The sequence below is a fragment of the Carassius carassius genome, chromosome 32 (assembly GCF_963082965.1).
Source record: "Carassius carassius chromosome 32, fCarCar2.1, whole genome shotgun sequence".
NCBI classification, from domain to species: Eukaryota; Metazoa; Chordata; class Actinopteri; order Cypriniformes; family Cyprinidae; genus Carassius; species Carassius carassius.
The window spans coordinates 10,899,793-10,922,018 of record NC_081786.1 but is presented as its reverse complement, the minus strand read 5'-3'; the positions used below and the strand labels follow the sequence as shown (position 1 = coordinate 10,922,018).

The 22,226-nt window shown below is 38.7% G+C and overlaps 1 protein-coding gene across 5 annotated transcripts in view; it reads right to left on the bottom strand.

Moving 5' to 3' along the window:
- The window catches only part of birc6 (baculoviral IAP repeat containing 6), a 93,408-nt gene extending 71,472 nt beyond the window's left edge, over positions 1-21,936 (bottom strand). For all 5 annotated transcript variants that reach the window (XM_059520225.1, XM_059520228.1, XM_059520226.1 and 2 more), the window contains exons 1-13: positions 21,537-21,936; positions 18,411-18,592; positions 14,038-14,175; positions 8,415-8,608; positions 6,588-6,699; positions 5,427-5,509; positions 5,081-5,303; positions 4,831-5,000; positions 4,671-4,729; positions 3,054-4,550; positions 1,041-1,190; positions 534-759; positions 39-199 (exon numbers count right to left, since the gene is read on the bottom strand). In XM_059520225.1, coding sequence (XP_059376208.1) covers positions 39-199; positions 534-759; positions 1,041-1,190; positions 3,054-4,550; positions 4,671-4,729; positions 4,831-5,000; positions 5,081-5,303; positions 5,427-5,509; positions 6,588-6,699; positions 8,415-8,608; positions 14,038-14,175; positions 18,411-18,592; positions 21,537-21,729 — 3,388 coding nt within the window. In that variant the 5' untranslated portion in view covers positions 21,730-21,936. The remainder of the gene's footprint in view (positions 1-38; positions 200-533; positions 760-1,040; positions 1,191-3,053; positions 4,551-4,670; positions 4,730-4,830; positions 5,001-5,080; positions 5,304-5,426; positions 5,510-6,587; positions 6,700-8,414; positions 8,609-14,037; positions 14,176-18,410; positions 18,593-21,536) is intronic.
- Between the last annotated feature and the right edge of the window lie 290 nt (positions 21,937-22,226).

Sequence of the window (22,226 nt, the reverse complement as noted above, 5' to 3'; positions counted from 1 at the left end):
TGAATCTACAGTATGTTTTCTGGTTAATAAAGACTCACCATTCACTTTGCCTAGGCCTGGTGCTTTGTTCTTCAGCAGTGTGACTTGGATTTGTGGGATGTTAGTAATACTGCTGTTTAGCACAAACTTGAAGTCCACATGTCCAACCATGCAGGCTTTGGGTAAGACAAGCTCAAACACATGTTCATCCCAGCTGGAGCTAAGAGAAAGAGATATTACACATAACATGAAAAAAAGGAGGGAAATGTCTACAGAAACATCGTTTTTTTTTTTTTTTATTAAATATGTATATTTTATGCATGCGTGTGTGTGTGTGGGGGGGGGTATTGGTAGAATAACACGTGGCTGGAAAGACATCTGAGCCAAACAGATTTGAGGACCAGAAAGAACTGTTGTATAAATAAATGTGCATGTGTCTGATTTTAACTACACATGCTTTCATATACACAATCACGTGTTTTAAGGTAAAAAAGTACTTTGAGGGCGGGTGCATGTTGTATGAGAAAGAGTGTGGTTTGTTTGTGAATGCACACCTGTCGCTCTGTAGCTTCCAAGTGCGTGTGTGTTGCGCGGCGTCGCCGTGGTGCTGCTGGTGAAGGTGTTGTGGATGCCGCCTTTGTTGCTGTTCCTGCTGCACCTCCGCCCAGCAAGGGGGCACTGTTGCGGAGAAGCGAGGCGTCAGCGTTTCAAAACGTGTTAGTTCCACCAGAGAAGAAAGTGTCTCTACGGTCAATGGCTGGTCCACCAGGAGGACAACTCCTGCCAAAAGACACACAGCTTACTATACAAACAACAATCATTTGATTTACACAGAGAAAGAAATACAACATCAGATGACACAAAGAACAACACAGAGGAAAATTTTCCTGAAAGCACACTGAGCATCAGCTGTTTTAAACAGACAATTTTCAATTCAACAGGACAAATTGATTTCTGATGTGAGGTAGATGAAGGGGCAAATTAAATAAACCATCTGAACGTCCTGCACTATGTTAAACAGACAAACACACAAGTTTAATATGCCTCCATGTGTCACTCACCTTGGATACCTGGGCTCGAAGGATTTGATGTGGGTTTTGCTCCGTCCAGTAATTGCTCTGCCCTATTAGACAGGGGGCCGTCGACAAAAATGTCGGCGTCATCGATATCATCACACACACCTCCAATTTGAAGGAAATGAAGTTCTCCACCTTCATATAGGGAAAAAGAAACTTGTGTGACCAAGTGCTCAAGCTTTTAATAGTAAACCATGAATAACATAACTGCATGTAAAATGTTCACTGCAAGTAAAAATATCAATCAAAACTAGAAAGTATTACACTTTCTAAATTTTCTGGAGAAAATGGGGTTTTCTTGTGCAAAAATTCTAAAGACGATATTCTGGTCACAAGTCAATAGAGTATCTATGATAATCTGAATATTCTATATATTAATTAGTTATTGCCTTCAATGCAAGTGTGAGACTGTTTTAACATCCATCAGGTGAAAACTGAACAGTCAGATAACTTTATAAAAATAAAAAAAATAAAAAGTACTGGCAAACCTCTTCAACAAACCACACAATTTATATGTATATATATATATATATATATATATATAAATAAGGAAGGTATGCAGATTATACATAGGGTTAGAGGCTTGTTCAACTAACTAACTGCAAGTATATCTTATAGTAACAGTGATTTTATTCTTAAAGGGGTCATATGATGCGATTTCAAGTTTTCCCTTCTCTTTAGAGTGTAATAAGTGGTTCGAGTAATAGATAAGATCCCTAAAGTTGCAGTCTCAAACCCAAAGAGATATTCTTAATTTTAAAATAATCCATAATAATATCCCCACTGGATGCAACAAATGCCTCGTTTGTAATGGGTTTTATTGTTTTTATCTCGTTGCGCCACGACACACATCACAGTATGACAAGGGGCGTAACATTTCCGTCACACACTTGAGGTATTTGGCCAATCACAACGCACTGTATATATGGCTAATCTGCGGACATCTCGCTTTTCAGAATGTTGAGCTTTGTAAAAATCAACGCGTTTCAGAAAGGCGCGGCATATAGGAGAAACAATGATGTACAGTATGTGGAATATAATGTTTTTTTTTTTTTTTTACCTTAAATAGATTTCATTACACCAAATACACAAATTAATGTTCTTTTTAGCAACATAATATGAACCCTTTAATCAAACTACTCATTAATACAGTGAGGGACAGCAAGAAAACCGAAAGTGAAAGCCAGGGATGGAAGTCCCTATTCTCCATTATTCCAATACATGCACAGATGTGATAAAGTCTTCTTGAGCAGCATATCAGCATATTAGAATGATTTCTGAATGATCGTGTGACACTGAAAATGGGGTAAGGGCTGCTGAAAATCCAGCTTTGCCATCATAGGAATAAATTACATTTATGCATACTCAAAAACACAATAGCAAAGCAGGCATTAACAGACCACAGCAACAGATTCATAAACTGTACTTAATTGTTTAATTCAGCCAATCAAAAGAGCAATACATATTATTAAACCAGTCCAATGCACAAAAAATTCACTCAACCCTTGACTCACCAAGGTCACTTCTCATGAATGTAAGCAACTTGGTTTGGGGAAGTCGTGGCCCTAGTGGTTAGAGAGTTTAAAGTCGTGGCCTAGTGGTTAGAGAGTTTGACCGAACCCCCAACTGCTCCCCGGCCGCCGCAGTATAAACGGTTGCCCACTGCTCCAGTGTGTGTTCACGGTGTGTGTGTGTGTGTGTGTGTTCACTGCTATGTGTGTGCACTTTGGATGGGTTAAATGCAGAGCATGAATTCTGAGTATGGGTCACCATACTTGGCTGTATGTCATGTCACTTTCACTTTGAGAGTTTCAGCCCTGTTTGAGAGTCGGCTGAGCTCACTACGGTTAATGAGAACCTTATTGGTTCCCATGGCAATGAGGTATGTGTGTGTTTAGCAAGCCAAACTGAAAGAAACGGTGAACCTCCACACCTCATATGCCCTTGTTAGTGAACAAGACACGAAGAAGCCGGTTATAAAACATCTGGGTTGCTTACCTTTTGTGCAGGCACATAGCCGGTCGGTGCCTGAGCAGTAGGTTACAGAGACGAAGGGGTCCACCTCCTCTGTCCCATCTTTCTTGGGTGGCTCCACCTTGGCCATCACCTCAAGGGTGGACAAGTCTAGAATCATGATGTAACCTGCCTGCGTAGTCACCACCAGGTGTCCAAGTCCAGCCACCTCTCCTCTCTTTTCCTTCCCAATGGCAGTTACCATGCTTGGGCCTGCTGTCACTGAAGACGCAACTGTCCCTGTGCCATTTTTGAGTCCTGAAGGTGTAGACTCCTCTGAAGTTTCCTCTCCGTCATCTTCTCTGCTATCCAGCACATCCGGTGGCAGAAGGAGGAGAGATGTGACGGCATCCCGTGGGTCACGAATCTGCTGGACCTTCACCGGTTCCTCCTCCAGGGTTACGATGCGGGTGGAGTAATTCAACTTGTAGAGCGCAAGGTATCCGCCACCGCCACCACTACCCCCTAGAGGTCTGGAAGTATGGGGCTGTTGCTGGTCATGAGGGGGCAGGATGAGAGGGGTCTGTGGAGGAGAGGTGCCAGAGTGAGCATCATGGCCATTGGCCAATGTCTGTCCTTTGCGATGGCCACAGAGAGCCGAATGCAGACGGTTGAGGGTGTTTAACACCTCCACCTGATTGATAGCGCTAAGGGACTCTACGGAGCATGGCTGAAGTCCGACTAACAAGTGTAATCCATCACTGCAGGGGGTGATTGAGTCAACGTACAGGTTCTCTTCCTCTAATGCTTTTGGCAACCGCAAGCACTGTACCAGAGAGCCCGGCCGCGGAGCCAGAGAGCTCCACTTTTCCCCATCCAAAGGTCCGAGCCCAGACGCCGCATCCGCAAACTGCTGGATATACGTGATGGGAGGGTCCTGCAGCAGCAGCTGCTCGTGAGTGTCAAACTCCATCTCGATAATCTGTGGGACAGTAAAGCCCTCCTCATGAAGCCCTTTGCTCATCAGGTTGTTCATCTGGGTGAACACCTTCCCTGAAGACTTCTCATCTGCTTCCTTGATGCTGTAGAGGAGTAGTACAGGCATAGTCCTTTGCACAGGGGCTGGTGGTGGTAGGTTGAGGGAGCCCAGGTCCGTGGGGGGACTACAGGTCTCAATCTCCATGGGACCCTGGTCCGGTGCAAGCCCCTCAGAGGCAGCAGTCCTTACTGGGCTATCCATGGAGCGCCGAGATGGAGGGGGGCCTAGTGGAGAACTTGCTGCTGACCGGTAGCTTAGCAGTCCTCCGGCCAGCAGAGAGGGGAAGGGAATGTTGTGGTGCTCGGCCAGCCTCTCCTTAGCCTTGTCGGCTTTTGGGGGGCCCAGTGAGAGCGGAGGGTTGGCGCCCAGCTCCTCAAGATCTTTAACTGTGTCCTCCAGCACACTGGCCACCACCTCCCACTGCAACTTCTCAGGCTGCTGTAGGACACTGAGAGCTGTGACTCCCAAACTCACCTCCATTGTCTCTTTCTGACCCAGTGGGCCTACACAAATGGAAAGCAGGAAAACAAAAAAAGGGGTGTTTGGTGACAACATTGAGTGCAGATACAGTATGTTGAAAAAACATTGTCAATACATGAAAACCAATGTCCAAGTGCTTTTACCTGTGACCGACTCTGATCTGGAATGCTCTTCACTGTCCGAGTCCTCTATCTGGTCATCACTAGGTACAAAAACACAGGACATGTTCAATAGACATAACAATAGAGTAAGACATCTTAAAAAAAAAAAAAAAACTTAAGTATGTATATGTAGGTTCAAAACCTGTCTCCCTCTAGTTTGGGTAAGTCAGAGCAGCAGGTGGCCTCTTCTAGCCAGGAGAGCGTGGGCCTTCGTGATTCTGTGCCTGTGAGACTCTGCTGCTCACTGCCGGACAGGATCAGCTGCCTCAGGATGGCTGGGTCATATGGGTTCACCTCAAACTTTAAATGCACCTGAACAGGTGAGAAAAACATGGAGGTTTAGGTGTACTGCGCCATTCTCATACACTTTAGAAATGAACATAACAACAAACCTTCATAAGCTTTGAAACATCCCAGATGCAAATCTTCCCCCTTTTGGTTGCGGTAGCAAGGAAATGAGGGCAGCTTCCGAACCCATAGCACACGATTTTATCCGAACCATCTGCACTGGGAAACTGAGCTGGGCTGGTGGCCAAAGTGACGGATAGCGGAACGTTTTGTGTGTGCTCCCCTTTCACAAACGGACAGTTGGGAGAATGGCGCTCATGCTCGGACCTAAAAAGGTATAAATGGTTTATTAGGATGGTCACAAGGAGGAGTTTTCTCAGCTCTTGGCCCTTGTTATGGTTCATGTTTGAGTGTGACATTGTAGTTGTGTTTTAGTGGAGTGCTTCTCACCAGGGCTCATCTGTAGGTTCCCAGCACACTAAACACACGCTGCAGGTGAAGCACATTGCCCGGTCATCACCTGTGGATGCAGGCTAGAAGGAAGAAGACAGTCGTTATCATCATCAATAGTTAAAAGACACATTTAAAGACCTAATACAAGGGGACAAACACGACACATTATAACAGCAAAATGAGTGCTTTGGAAACATGTGACATTTTGAACCTAATTTATTACCTAAGAAAACTGCTAATCTGATCTGCTCTTCAGCATAAAAGTTAATACTAATATTTCTATAATTGTTTTTTTTTTTTTTTTTGGAATGTTGCCCCCCTGGGAGTTGGTGCCCTAAGCAAAATCTGTACTCAGAATACAGAAAATTAATGGAAAACAGAATTGTCAAAATAAATCTGAACTTAAGAAAAAAATAAAAATTCATAGTGCCTTAAAAATTGTATTTTTATAAAATGTTTTATAAATTGATGTTTAATATTGTAGGTTTCATGATTTCATTTAATTAGACTTATTAAATTAATTACAATTTAATTTGACCATTATAACAGAGTCAAGAAAAATGTTAACGGAATTTGGGGAAATATAAAGTATGTTACATTATCACAAGACTTGCATGAAAGACTGCAACATATTTACCAACACATCTGGTTTAACGGTTTAAAAAGATGAAAGTCCACCTAGACTGTTAGGGCTAAACCTTAAAGAAACTTCAGTTCATGATTAATCACGCTTTCCCATTTCGCTCTTTATTTCTTTAACTACGGAATGTCCCTTTTGCTGTGGCATCACCCTTTCATCCGCAACACAGAGGCACTATTCTCCCTTCACTTCGTTCGGTTGGCATGACAACAGGGAACATGGGTGAGAGAAGTAGTGTGGTCTCTTTGGTTACCAGCACAGCTCAACCCTCCTTGGCATGCATGGGGACTCGAAAAAAGACAATCATGTACCAGTGCATCATTGGGAATTCCCTGATTTTACAATAAAATCGAAAGCAAAGTCAGTGACCATCAAGAGGACTCATTCAAATAGTGAAAAAAGAAACCAAAAATAATACATACTACACAAAAAGCTAAACGAATAGGACCTGAGCAGGGGAAAAATGTAAAGGTGACAGTCAATTTGAAAAGAATCACTGCCATGGCAATGACACAAACCTGGTGATAAAAGCCTGCCTGGGCCATGGGATCAGGCTGAGCCCACCTGTAGCCAGTATGAGGCCAGGATGTGAACGTCTCTCTCCTGTTAGCTTCACTGTACATCAAAGACCTGTAAACATCACACATACACTCTTAAGTCAAAAAAATGTATCTTTAGTGGTGAAGAAGCACAAAAAGCACTTCAAATCATTCTACATCCTCAAATCCACTTATTTCTGTAGGAAATTTGAGCGGTGCTTGTCCATGCTGTCACCATATAAGGTGTCCTGGGTGGTTTCCAGTGTGTTTTATGTGCGGTTATTAAAGGGGTCGTGAAATGAGAAATCTAAATTCCCTTGATGTTTTGACATATAAAGGCCGGGACACACCAAGCAGGCCAACCGTCTTTTGTAGCATGTTTTGTGTGTTCCACTCGTCGGCTCTTGTCGGCGGCAGTTTGCGAATCAGCGTTGGGGGCGTAGGAGTTGTCAGCAAGAGTAAGAACTCTGATTGGATGTTCAGTTTAGCAAACAAGTCAGTGCCGAGAATTAAAGGGTAAGTGAAAAAAACATTAATGTAAATGAATGAAGTACAGACAGAAGGATGTTTTAAATGTTACGTGATCTCTCCCAATCATTCTAATACGTCAATGTTTTCATAACAACATGAGCTGCTTAAATTGATGAAAGTATTCAATGTTACTGATATCAAAATGGTAAGCAAACGCCGCATCTTAGTTTATCTCGTATATGTGACCCTGGACCACAAAACCAGTCTTAAGACGCTGGGGTATATTTTTAGCAATAGCCAAAAAAACACTGTATGGTTCAAAAGGATCGATTTTTCTTTTATGCAAAAAATCATTAGGATATTAAGTAAAGATCATGTTCCATGAAGATATTTTGTAAATTTCCTACTGTAAATAAATCGAAACATAATATTTGATTAGTAATATGCATTGCTAAGAATTCATTAGGGCAACTTCAAAAGGCAATTTTCTCAGTATTTAGATTTTTCTACACCCTCAGATTCCAGATTTTCAAACAGTTGTATCTCGGCCAAATATTGTCTGATCCTAATAAACCATACATAAATGGAAAACTTATTTATTCAAATGATGTATACATCTCAATTTTTAAAAAAAATGACACTTCAGACTGGTCAAGGTCACATATCTTTGTTTCGGTTTCTCCTTTTAAATGATGAATATATATTATTGATAGCTGCTGATATGGACAGCTCATTCCTCTCACACATGCGCAGAATGCACGTGTTAGTTTGCCGTCAGCTGTAGTCTGTGCAGTGTGTTCGAGTGCAGCTTTTTGGTGCGACACTGCCGACACTGCTGCCAGATTCGCCATTTTGTCCAACAAACAATCTAGACAGGCATGTAAGTAGATTAGCATCAGTAGAGTTAAACTTGAAAATGGTGCATTGACATCTTTCTGTGGTTGAGACAACATACTTTCTAATGTTCATTCATGTTTATTTCATGCTGTAACTAGTAGTAAGAGATCAGATCACATGCCGCTTGAACCGACACATTAAAGAGCCAAAAAACTGTATTTATTGTTTGAATTTCTTTCTTTTTTTTTTTTTTTTAATGACAAAATTTGAACGCTTAGACTTTGTTTCATACAAAAAGTAAGGCCGTTGTCAATGTCGTCTTTGCTCTGTGATGTATTTTTCACTGCACCATTTTTGGACATAGCAATAGTAGCTAACAGGGGTGGGTCTTTGCGAAGGGTCAATTCTCAAGCTGAGAAACATTTACAATTCTGAATGCTTTTATGCTATCAAAAATAATCTGACAAACACTGAAGTGACCCTATCCTGTGCATTTACCTGTCTACAGAGCGCCCAGGTCCAACACCCAGCTCTGGCCTGCCGCTCGGTAAGAGGTAGGAGAGTCTGTCCATGACTGAAGAGGCGACCGACAGTGCTGCGACATTCTGATTCAATTTTTTCAACTCGTTCACGATGGCACTCGTTACCACCTTCAGCACGTGATGAGGGAGATGGAAGGTCACAGTCGCCCACTGGAAAGTTAGAAAGATGGAGAGTGACATTACATTTAAACAGCATTTACAGCAAGAAGGCATGCAAGATGGTGTAAATAATAGGCCTTCATCTTTTTTAGGAGCTTGTAACAGCTGCAAATACTTTAGGATCTGCCTAATTTCAAGACAAAGTGTTTAAATATTTCTAAACTGAAATGTCTGAACAAGTCCGAACAAGCTTGTTCAAAACAATCCTGGCTTATTTGAACTTTCACTCTCATTTAAACCTAGAAAAAACTCCAGTGTTCAAACATGAAAAAACATGATACACAATCTGTGCACTTTCCTAGGGCCTGGAAAGCTCCAGAACCCAGTGCCGTGGCCTGACAGGGGTCAATGGAAAGCGTAGTGAGAAATCCATCACCGTAGCTGACACTCATTGTTACAGCAGTGCGATCTGGATGTCCGCCAAATCACAGAAAAAAGGGTGCTTGGATGACTACACAAGGGAACACTGCACTTACTTTCTTTTTTTTTTTTTTTTTACCACATGAGGTTTATACTGTGGTCCACTGCGAAACTGCATGAAGAGGACTGCAGTAATATGCATCTGATGGCTTGGAGGACACAGGGGAGAAACATGCCGTCATTATTAACTGCAGAGGCCCATTTATTTTAAGACTCAGAAAAAAAGTGCTGATCTAGGATCAGTTCCTTTCCTCCTATCTAGATGAATATGACTTGTGTAGACGGGGTAAACAGTTCCTAGACCAGCCTTTATGGGGGTTCCATATAAACACACCATTTAAATACAGGAGCGGCAGACTCCCAGTGCAATAACCAATGCTCTTGTTGTCTCATTACAAATATGCAATCTGTACATATTATACACAAAAGACTAAAGAAATTTCTGCTTTCTGGACACATGCTGGCATCTGATAGAGACTGCAGCAATAAGAGCTCAAAAATGTAAGACTAAGTTAAAATCTTTTAACAATTTAATATTACATTGTATTATTTTTAATTTATTTTACTCATTTATTTTTCTATATTAATTTATGCTTTTAGGGTTTTTTTGGTAATTTTTTACATTTGTTGTATTTTGGTTATTGTACATAATTTTATTATATAACCACTTTATTTATTCGTATTGTGTTTTGTTTTTGTTTTACAATTATTTTTATATTTGTTGTACACTGTTTATTGGTATTTTATTACTGGCACGACATTACATTTTTTATGTTTTACTTAAATGTATGTAAAACAGTTATGCCAATAACTATACAGAGACCAAAAAAGACTTGCAAGGAAACAAAACTGTACTTGAAAAAGAACAAAAATGGGAAAAAAGTGATCACAGTCACACCTAATCATGTGTTACTATAAATGTAAGCGGAGTGTTTCTCTCTGCTCTTCACATTGCATTCTTACAGTAGCAGTCATGAAAGTATAAGTATAAAGACAGAGGGATTCTTTAAATGGACCTCAGTGCCCTCTGACAGACTTCACCAGCACAGGTGCATTAGTGGGAGTCTTTGATCATCCTCCCGTTACTGCAGGGCTACTGATACACCTCAGAGCTCTGCAGCACTGCTGTTCAATACAGCCTGCGTGTGTCTCCACAGATAAGTCACTGTGAGCTATCGTCTCATGAATAATCTATATGCTTTAATGCTACAGGACTCAACTATTCTAGCTTAATATCAAACACACACACACACACACACTCTCAGTCAGACTGCATTACATCAGCAAACATGTCACCACACACACTGTGCAGCAAGGTTTTAATCCAACATTATGGGACCCACAAATTCAAGGAAAAATAGCTTGCCAGACGCTCTGCAGCACTGAAACATGAAGCCAAATCCCAGCAGTGCACAACAAAGAATGGATGGGCAATACTACTAGCGTGTGTTTGTGAGAGATGGGGAACCAGTCCTGTGATTAAAGAACACTTTAAGAACGCATTCCAAAATCAAGCCAAAGTCACATCAGATCCAGCTATGAATTTTATTATATACATTTTATCAAACATTTAAAAAATTCTTGATAGGAAAAATATATTTTCTATGGAAGCCTGTTTCTGCTTCAGAGTAAATCATTTAAGAAATAGTCACAATTGCGAGAAATTAAGCAACAATTGTAAGATATGAAGTTGTAGTTGTTAAATATCTTTAAAAAAACAACAACTGTGAAATATAAAAGACTGTAAAATATGATTTCCCAAATGTATAAAATTGCTAAATATAATGCCCCAAAGATATCAAAACAATTCAGAGAAATAAAATTGCTGTTGTAGCTATAAAGATGTAACTGAGATGTATATAGATGCATTGTAAGATCAACCCTCTACATTGTGAGTTAATCACTCGCATATGAGACCAAATCTTCACTCTGGGCAACTAAATGATGTCTAATATTAGCCAATGTAGAATCAATTCTCAGATTTTACTCGCCAGTGTGTGAGTTAAGAGGTTAAGTATAAGTTTAGCACAGATATATGTTCACTCGCCGAACACTTTGATGGAGTGCTTCAGAGTTTCACTCTCCATCAAGCGATCTGTGCTGTTTTTCAGTCCATCTAAATGGATGTACAATGCACCCGTATTTGACGTACCGTAAAATCTAGTGTGAAGGTGCACGACTCGCCATTGCTTTCTTTCACACACACGCAGAGAGAGAGAGAGAGAGAGACAGAGAGAGACAGAGAGAGAGAGAGAGAAAGAGAGAGAAAAAGAGAGAGAGAGAGAGAGAGAAAGAGATATAGAATTGACACGCTACATTTAAACAATATTCTTTGTTGTATTTTCCTGTCAAAATAACGGCATTTCTTTGGAATTCTTCAGCTTTTAAGAACTGCTGGGTTTTCCGGTAGTGGATGGAGCTAATGTTCAAACTGCAATTTCATTGGCTGGCGCTCATTTATTATCATCCCTGTTTTGATTTCAGCAAATAAGTTCGAGCGAACGCACACAACCTGATTAAAATTCATGAATCCAGCAGTTCATTATTATTTATTATTAATTTTTTTTTTTTTTTTTTTACAGAAACACTGAATGACCAAAAAAGCACCCCCACCAGTGCAGTTAAAATGTTCAGTTAACCCTCTGGAGCTGATTCACGCGTATACGCGTTATGAGGCATTTTCTCCTGATAACCCCGAGTTAAATTACACTTTCAGATTTGACCGTACAGATAAGAGCAATACATCAATCGAATCTGTAAAGGGTCTACTTTTTTTTGTATATAAAAATAATAATAACAAAACTTTGTGCATTTATAAAACAAAGACAACAAACAAGGTGTGCTGTCTGCAGCCTTTGTCTGCGCTGATCTTCATTTAGAAACACGTCATTAAAATGAACTGTAACTCAGTGAATACTCAACAAAGAGACATGAGAGATATATTTATAGAAAGCCTGACATGTCTACTTTTAAACTAAACAAGTGCCACCGAAAACAAATATTCTGTGATAAAGTAATCCATATCAAAACAACGCGATGTCCAGTCTTTCACGTCTCCCTTCATTATCTCTAATGCGACCACCCCAATGCACTCAACGCGCTTTTGAGATTATAATGTTACACTCAAAATCTTGCGGCATGTAAACGCCCATACAGAAAACAAAGCAGCGAGACTGTTCTTCAAGTTTTTTATTTTACTGTTTGCTTCGCGCTGAGAGGAATAAGACATAATTCACCCCAAGAAGATGTGATGAGGATGAAGCACTTTATTCAGCAGAGATCATAAATATGAGTAAGTCTTTTTTTATTTATGTATATACTTGTATTAGGTTTCACATAATATGTAAACATTTTACTACTAACTAGACTTTTTCCTTTTTCCAAACTATAATTCCTGACTAAGTGTATAATCAAGTGAAACATTATGAAGTTTTAATAACAATATACAATACTATACAAAAGCTTGATGTAAATAATATAAATGTAACAAATAAATGTAACAAATGTAACAAACAATGCTGTTCTTTCAAATGATCAAAAAAAATATTCTTAGCTCTTTTCCACATTGATAATAATAATAATAATTATACTAATAACAATTTAAAAAATCTGTAAAAAATCAGTGTGTGACTGGAGCAATGATGCTAAAAATTCAGCTTTGAAAGTTCCTAATAAACTGTATATCTGCATAGCAAGTGAATATTACTTTATTTTGTGGGATAATTAAATATATTCTAAATAAAACTACAAACATAAAAATCTATACATTTATTGTGTCCTCACATTCTTTTTTGTAACTCCTCCCTCTCAGTGACAAACCTGACTGAGAGGCTCATTATGCAGCTCATTATGCAGGCCTTTGTCTTCTCAGGTGTATATCACAATGATATTCATGATAGTTGACACCTACTCGCATATGACTTTTACAAACAAAAAGTGTCTTAGAAAATTTAAATCAATATATTGTTTTCTGTGTGTGTGAGTAAACAAGATGATTTTCACATCATTTAGAAAGAAAAATTCTAGGCTACAAGCTCCAGTTCCCAGAAGTCTCGGGAACCAATGTTCTGTATGTGTTTTCTTGCCTTATTCAAGTGATTTAACAATTTAAGTTTTTCACTAACCACGCATAAACATTGTTTTCTCAAAAACACATTTTTCAGGGCATGACAAAACTTCTCCAGGCCCCAAAAATACCCGTAGACCTGATACACAATCTGTGCACCGTAGAGGATTAAATGACTAATATGCACTCAAACATTGTTATCAAGTTTATTTCTAATTACTATTAATTTAAATTATTAATTAATACTTGATTATTATAATGCTTGACTGACTGACTCTTATGTTAAGAGTGTACTTTCAGATATTTCAAAAACTGTGTCATTTTACAAATATTTATTTTATATATATCAGGCTGACTAGTAAACTAAATTATTTACTAACCAATGGCGATTCAATTGCCAAGGTATCCGTAGAGGGTTGAAGATACAGTTTTAATTGTGAGCTATAAAGTCTAATTATTAGACAATAAAAAAAAACTGAGATATTAAGTCAAATATTAGAAAGGTAAAAATTTGAGTTAAGATTATGAGAAATAAAGTCAGAGTTTTCAGATATAAAGCCAATTATGAGAAATATAGTCTCAACTGTTGCTATGAAGATGTAATTGTGAGATATTAAGGTACAACTGTGAGCTATATTACCATAATTATTACAATTGTGAACCACATTGTTGCATTTCTTATATGTAAATTTACAATTACAAGAAATACAATTTCTTATTAATATCATAATTAAATTATGCACTTTTAAATTACTTCAATAACCATTTTAGCCATAAACAGGCATGACTCACAAAAAGATAGGTAGGCTAGATTGATTATTCATTACGCTATCTAGATTTCAACAGTTTGCAACTCATTAAACATGAAACATTATAATCATAAGAACAGTAAGATGACTTCTGAATGATGCATCTTCCTTCCTGCTAGACAAACCTTTGCCACTTTGTGATTGGCCGCCGTCTCATCTGAGGTATTCTCCAGGCCTTCTTTCAGCTGGGTGAGAAAAAGATCATAACCCTCAGTGTTGGAAACATCCACCTTCTCCATACACGCATACAACATCTGCTGGGCCTGCAGGGAAACACAAGGAATAGTATTTTACGTATACAATCTATTTAAACCTCAAAGATGCAGAATATAAGCAATTAGTCATTCATATATATATATATATACATACACACACACACACACACACACACACACACACACACATTATCTCATGTGGATATCAAATGATAGTGTTGAAGTTTTACGCCATTAGAATGCTTCAGATTATTAAGGGATACGGATCTCAAAGGACCAATAGCACAAGAGTGATTGTACTTTCTACTGCAGGAAACATTACATATTACATAACCAAAACAGTAAAGATGTTACACAAGATTACTATTTCAAAAACACTATTCCTCTAAAATTACTATTCAGGCCATCCTTAAAAATATTTTGGTGTGCAGTAACAATAATTTTTTTTTTTTAAAGTGTCGGTAGGTAGGTCTATAATTTTTTTTCAAGTTTCAATGTAAACAAAAAAGTACAATTTTGGTGATGGTGATTACGTAGGTATGAATTTAAACAAATTAGCATATCGTGACGTCACTGACTGGGTCTTCAACCCATGCCTTCGGGCGCATCATGGCAAACCTCATTTTGATGCAGGCTATATAGACCACAAACAAATTGAAATCTTTGTCATAAACATGTTTATTGCATGAATTTCAGGTGAGAAGAAAATAAATTAGGTACTGTTATACTGTACCTATACTGTACAGCAACGGACGCAACCCGGAAAACTATCGGTATGGATTTTTGGCGATAACCGATTGATCCAGCAATCAACAAAAGGTGCTGATTAATCTGCAAAACCGATACATGGGTCAACCTCTGGGCACCAGCACCACTAAGTTCTACAGAAGGATGAGCAGACTCTCAGCAGACTTGGTAGCACTGGGGGTGGTGTATGGGAGTATTCAAAATAAAGAATTTAATCATAAAATTGTTTTGCATTAATAAGTGCAGTTACTAATAATATTTCATGTTTATTTCATTTATTTTTACAGATTTGACAGTAATACAAAATTAAAAGTACAAAATTTACTTTTATTAACAACAATAACAGGTGCAAAATCTAGTTTTTATATACAGAAAATGTATACATTCCACTCTTATTGTACCATTATTTGTTTAGCATATGGAACTGACCTTCTTCAGTGATTATGTGTGATTTAGTAGCAAATTGAAGAAAAGTTTGTGTCTTTTCTCACCTCATACACAAAAAAAGTGTAAAATTCTGACAAAATTGTATATTTTATAATAGTGATTTTATAATTTCAAAAAGTATGTCAGCGTTGTTTATACAGAGATTGCAGAATTTGAATGATTCTCACTAGATCTCGCAGTAACCTTTTCATTGTGCGGTGAATTCAAATGCTTCTCACTGGATCTCGAAACACTGTTGCATCTGTGCAGTAACAGTGTTGCGAAATGAACTTTGGCTCCCGATTAAAGCTGTTCTGAGCTTGGACAAGTTTGTGTGTGTCACGGTCCAAGCTGATAAACGGTCCGTGTTTCGCTTTCATTTAGTTTGCCGTTTGATGAATTTCAAATGCAACAGGAACGGCAGAGATTATGAGTTGGGCAACGCGGTCGTCTCACCAGTGCGACTGCTCAAAAAAATTAGTCGCACTGACAGAAAAAATGGCCGCAGTCTGGAGCCCTGACTGCATCTCTTGGCTCCACCTAGAGATTTCCAACTATTTATGATATTTTTGTGTGCCAAAACACTTGAGTTGTAACAACTCTTAAAAATTGAAGGACAGCAATGTAATTTTAGATGAGTACAGATGTGAAACACCGCCTCAGAGCTTAGAAAGACCAAATATAAAAGGTAATAATAAAACAGTCTCATAAGAGACATTAGGTTTCGCCCTTTTTACCATGTCAAATCAGTACCATAAAAACAACAAGCTAATCATGACCAATATTATGCTATTAAAAATCCTATATAAACAGATTTACTTCCAGCACTGCAGTGATGACTCATGTTTACACTTCAGTTATCACATTTCAATGTACATGTTTATGAATGGCCTTGCTGAACAACAAGTTGAGTCACATGACTCATTCGGTCTGAGACTAGGGAACTCCTAAAGTTAACTCATGTGACCTAACAGAAAAGATTGGGCTCCCACGAGGAACAGCTCATGGCCTGCAAAAGTTTGTTTTGACCTCAGTGGCCTCTATAGTGTATTGGAAAATATAATCTCAAGACATATGCGCAAGTAGACCAGAATTGAATTTCAGGCATTAGAAGAATGATACGCATGTCACTACCATACTTTTATTTCTATTTTTTAATATATATATATATATATATATATTTTTTTTTAAGGGGGGCATTCAAAGAAACGCAGACCGTGGAAACTAATAAAAGTTTGGGGGTCTGTAGGATTAGCCTTTTTTTTAATGTTTTTGAATAAAGTTTCTTATGCACATCAAGGCTACATTAAGTAAAAAGAAAAAACAGGCGTAATTTGCAGGTGGGACGGGTGGGAAATTATATTGCCCGTAACATTTTTTTTAAAGTAATTGAAAAATATCTTGCAGAAGGTATGTATTAAAGGGAAAACAAGATCAACAAAGCATTCTTCATAATCTAAATAGGGTAATAATAATAAAAAAATAACATTTGACACCTTAAGTATGCATAACTCGTGCAGTGCAATAACGATGTGATTTGCAGCTGTTGCACTTTTCGTAACAGTGCGTCCTTGTGCTAAGTAGGCCTGCCCTCTACTAATGATTTTTCTAGTCAACTAATCACACCTTATATTAAATCGGTTAATATAATGATATATTAACCATACTTTAATATATAGGCAGGCGTATTAGGCTAGAACCTATTCCTTGCTCAAGCTCGCGCATTAAGCAATTGCCTCAAAGCACCGTGCACCGCAAGTGCACCGCAAAGTGATTATGAATGTGTCGGGGGAAAATAAGACATTTTAATTATTTATTAATAAACTAGTGCTTTCTGAATCAGTGTCGGGTGTAAACATGAGGTTGCAGAATGCCGAGGTTGACTCATCATCTCCATGTAGGCCTATGTGCCTTTAATAGAAATGCACCTTTTCATACGCACTACAAAATTAAAGAATATTACAAAATCAATTTACTATTAATTGCAGGTTTCCAGACTGCGACCGACTAAATTTTTGGAGTGGTCGCACTGGCGTGACCATCGCGTTGTTCAACGCATAAAAGCTTATATGTGTTTATATTTTTATTTATTTATATATATATATATATATATATATTAGAGAAAGAGAGAGATCTTTTTTACATAATATTCAAGACCTTAACCAACACTGCTGATGTAGTCTATTCCTAATGATTGTGTGAACGTGATATTATCTAACATAAGGCTAACCAAATATGTTTGACAGAAGTTACACACACACCTGAATGAATGATGCAATTCATAAGGAATACTTCAACATCTCAACAGTCAAAGATGACCTAATGAGTAAGCCCTGAAAGTTCGATCAACACAAACCAGACCCTAAAATGCATGACAAATCAAGCCAATACCAAGCCTCAACATCCATAACTGCATCCAATTCAACAAGTCAAAAGACAAATCAAACATGTCCGATATGACCTTTGTTTTGACCAAAACAGACACAAAAAACATGATATTTGAGTTGCAGACTATCCCAGGTTATATGCTCATCAGGCTACAAAATCCATTGGTTCTCACACATAAGAGAACCGTATGTGACCAGGAAGTGGTGAGAGCCGGGAGGTTTGTTTTCAGAGTGTCCTAGGACACAATGGACCAGTCTGTCTGCATAGCACTCTTTGTCAGACTGGTTATGTGATCTCTATATCAACAAGAGCACTCAAAAAACTAGCATTTTGCCGAGTTGTAACCTACACCGTACACTAAGGAAGTCCATGACAATAATTCCTGTCGTGCAGTGTTGGATGAGCCACAGAAACTTGTTATATGCTCTGCTATACTTGCAAATGATACTTTTAACAAATATTTCAGCAATAATTCACATTTTAGATATGCATACAGTACCTTTAATTTCTTAGAACAAGATCAGTGATTTTAACTTATTTTTGCTTTTTAACACAACTGCATTCTCTAAAGAAAATGGTTCTATGCCGGAAGCATCAATGTTTAGGTTTGCACTGAGGTTTGCACCCCACAACCACATCAGCTATATACTGATAGTGGTCAGGTAAAGAATATGCTGTACACATTCAATCAATATATAAAATGTGCATGCCGGGATTCTTACCTCGGTAACGGGCAGCTCCAGCTGCACCACGTCTTCTGGCTTGGACACAGGGGCCTGGAGAGCCGTGTCCAAAAGAAGGATCCCATTCAAGTCCTTCCTACAGCCGACGGCGTAATCATCCACAAACAGCACTTTATCCACGGCTGGGAAGTACTGACACCTCACCCGTCCCCCAGGTTTAGCTGTCACATAACACACATAGAAGGAGAGAGGGTGATCATTAGTGCTCAATGCCAATATTTATATACTTTGCTACATCAATTCATCATATTTTATTAAACAGTACTTATAATATATTAAGATATTATAAAAATACAAAAAAATATATATAAAAAGCAAAAATACACCCAAGGCCATGCATAACTATTTATTAAAAAGTAATCGCAGTTTATCAAAAATACAGTATTATTGCAAAAAATTCTTACAATATAAAATAACTAATTTCTATTTTAATTCATTTTAAAATGAAATTGATTCCAATGATGTCTTGATCACATGATCCTTCAGATGTACCTTTCTAACATGCTGATTTGCTGCTCAAGAACAACATCTTTGTGTAAAATGAAAATCTTTTGTAACTTTATAAATGTCTTCAGGGTAACTTGCCTCTTAAAAAAAGAAAAAAAACCTGACCTCAAACTTTCAGGCGGAGAGTTCAACTGAAATAGTTTCTTACAATAAACAAAAGATGAATGAATTCAAGTGAGCACAAATAAAGAGATACTAAACTTGTTCTGAGCTACACCCTCGTTTGAACAAATCAGAACTGAAAAACAAACATCTAGAACATTCACCAACACTAATTGAAGAAAAGTGAGAAATGCTCCTGGCATCAGCATGTCATTCCAAAATATTCTGTTCTTTTTTTACCCAAGAAGAAAAGCTAAGCACCATTTAACATGCATGAATGACAGAACGATGTATGCAAAATGACTGAAATCTGGTGGGCAGAATCAAAGTTTGAAAGCAGATTTGTTCAGTAACAATACAATATGTTAAAACCTATTTTATACCTAAATTTGATCAATTTAAATGCATTTTAAATCAAGTTTCTTAACACGAGAAAGAAATAGCAATAGCCACCCTCCAAATCTGCTTAAGTAGTTGTGTTACACACTCAGGAGGGAAAAAAAGAGAAAACCTCTCCAATCAATATCATCCAAACAAGCATGAGTTGACTGTTTTGCGCTACCAACTCTCTATCTCAAGACTCGCAGCTAAATAACCTAATTGCATTTTTAAACAGACTAGTTAGCGGAGCGTGATATCTGCAACTCAACAATATAAAACTATCACAAGTCTCTAAACATAACCCAACCACTAGCTTACTATCTTCACAAAGATACAGACTTCTTGCTTCACACAGGGGATTTTCAACAAAGATTCATATGTGCTACAGTGTCACTGTGTGAGTCCGATCATTCCTTGCATTTCATATAAACAGGCGTGCTTTAACTCAGAAATGGTGAGGGTTACAGAACAGCACATCTCCGTTAATGTAATTCCAACCGCCGCTTTGCTGAGGACATGAATGAAATTCAACTCCTTATACTGGCCTTTCAGATTATTCCAGGACTATATCTCACATTCACAACATTTAGTTTAAATAATTTCAATCTGGCCCTGGAGTTTGCCTGGAATTGGCTTACAGCTACATTCACAAATGTCCATACACCTTCATTAACACACATTTGACAGAAGACCTTCAAAGATATGTCACTGCGGTGCAAAGGCACTCATTTACATCTTTTAGTGTCCAGTTGTCCTTTCTTCAAAACATTTGGGCTTGCAGTGTCATTTTATGACAGTTAATGAGCTAGAAGTTTCATAAGTATAATGACACAAACTAGGAGACTGAAGAAATGTCTAAAAGAGTGCCCGTTTAACTCATTTGCATAGTGAATATTACTGCTTCAGGCAACAATACACAACTCCAGTGTAATTATTTATGCCTTTCATTAAAATATTCCAGCCTTTAGCATACAGAATAATGGATAAAACACTCAGCATAGACTGACAAGGTCAACAATGTACATATTAACACCACCACAGAAACTAATTATTCCGTTCAAAATGACATGTTTAACAGCAAACCGGCAAAGAAAGCACCAAAACCAAATATACTAACATAAAATTAATACAAATTAATATAACATGTATACTTTACGCAACCATACAGATAGCTGTCACCTGTCAGGGTTGGCATAAACATGAGTAGTGTGACTGATCCGTAGCAGACAGGCTAGGCTATCGCTATGCTTAGGTTAGCATGATTAGCTTAACCTCTGTCAGCTAATTTAGAGTCAAAAAATCAAAAAGAGTTTACTGTAAAAGCCAAAAACTGTATTAAGATTGACTCTATATCACTGACATGTATTGAGATATTGGTTGAATTTCACTGACACAGAGTACGAAAAAGACAATAATAAGAGCTGATATTTGCGGTTTAGATTAGCTTTAGTACCGCTTTACCATGATATCGCATTCGATTTTAGGTCGAGTCTTGGTTTAGCTTTATTTGACTTATAAAGACAAGGAGTGGTGTGAAATGTAAGTAAGCAATACTGATATGTACATAAACGGTGTACTCGCGAATAACGTGGCAATGTTTACAGTGATCCGGCAGCACAACAGATCCTGGAGGCCCTAAACAGTGAGGATCATCCGGAGGCCCAAAGACTGCGAGATCACGGTCACAACAACAACAACTCTATGAAGAGTGAGCGATTACACTCAAAAACACCAATCAGAAGTGATGGACGATCCATTGGGAGCCCGATTAGTAAGGTGTCGATCTTAAAGCAATGATCTATCAGGAGGCCCTGGAATAAAAGATCACTCTCCCACAGTCCATCATACAAGAAAATATCGCATAGGAACAGAATATTTTGACACAGTCCTCCACAAGGAGTCCAAACAGAGAAGAGTCATTCCCACAACACTGCACCATCAGAAGATCAAACACTATGTATCAGGATTATCTTGACACTCTCCTTCTCCATCACAAGCTACAGGAGGAAAGGATCTTCCATACGTCTGCACTATGAGGAGGTCCAGCCCCGGATTCTGCACTATGATCCCGGCTGGGTGTTAAATCCCTCTGAAATCGCCCAAATCGAAACTCACCGTGCAGAGCCGAGGCCTGTAAAATAGCCCCGGAGGTGCCGTCGATGACTTTGATGCTGCCCCGGCTGGTGACGGCCAGTATGGCGTTGAGGGCCGGGTGGTAGGACAGACTCCGCAGGCCCTCCTCATCGCAGCGCAGACAGCCGTCCCTGAGCACGACCCAGTCCGGCGAGGCCGCCGCCGCCGCCGCCATCTTCCTGCTATCTTCCCTTCCTGCCTTCCCACCTCTTTCAGTAGCTCCTCCGTGGACTCGACTCGACGAGAAAACGTTAAAGCTGAATCCCGAAGTACCGCTACGCTTCCACTGCGGGCTCTGAACCTCCTCCCGATACCGCAGGAGCAGCGATTCACCATCAGCGGAGCGGAAACCAGCGGCTCCTTCTACACACTCTGCGTGGAAACGGAACTGGCGTAGTAGTCACCGTGTGATGGCCCGCCAAACCTAAAGGGGCGCTGTCGACAGACAGACAGACAGACAGACAGACAGACAGATAGACAGATAGACAGATAGATAAGTCAGATTTTAAGGCTCTTTTAATTATTTAGTATTATGTCAAACAAATAAACGATTTTTATTAAAATCTTTTTTCTTTGATAAAATTCTGTTAGTAACTAACTTACAATTGCCATGATACCTGTCAAGAATTTTGTCAGCAAATATCCGACCACTATTTTTTAAGTGTTTTGATA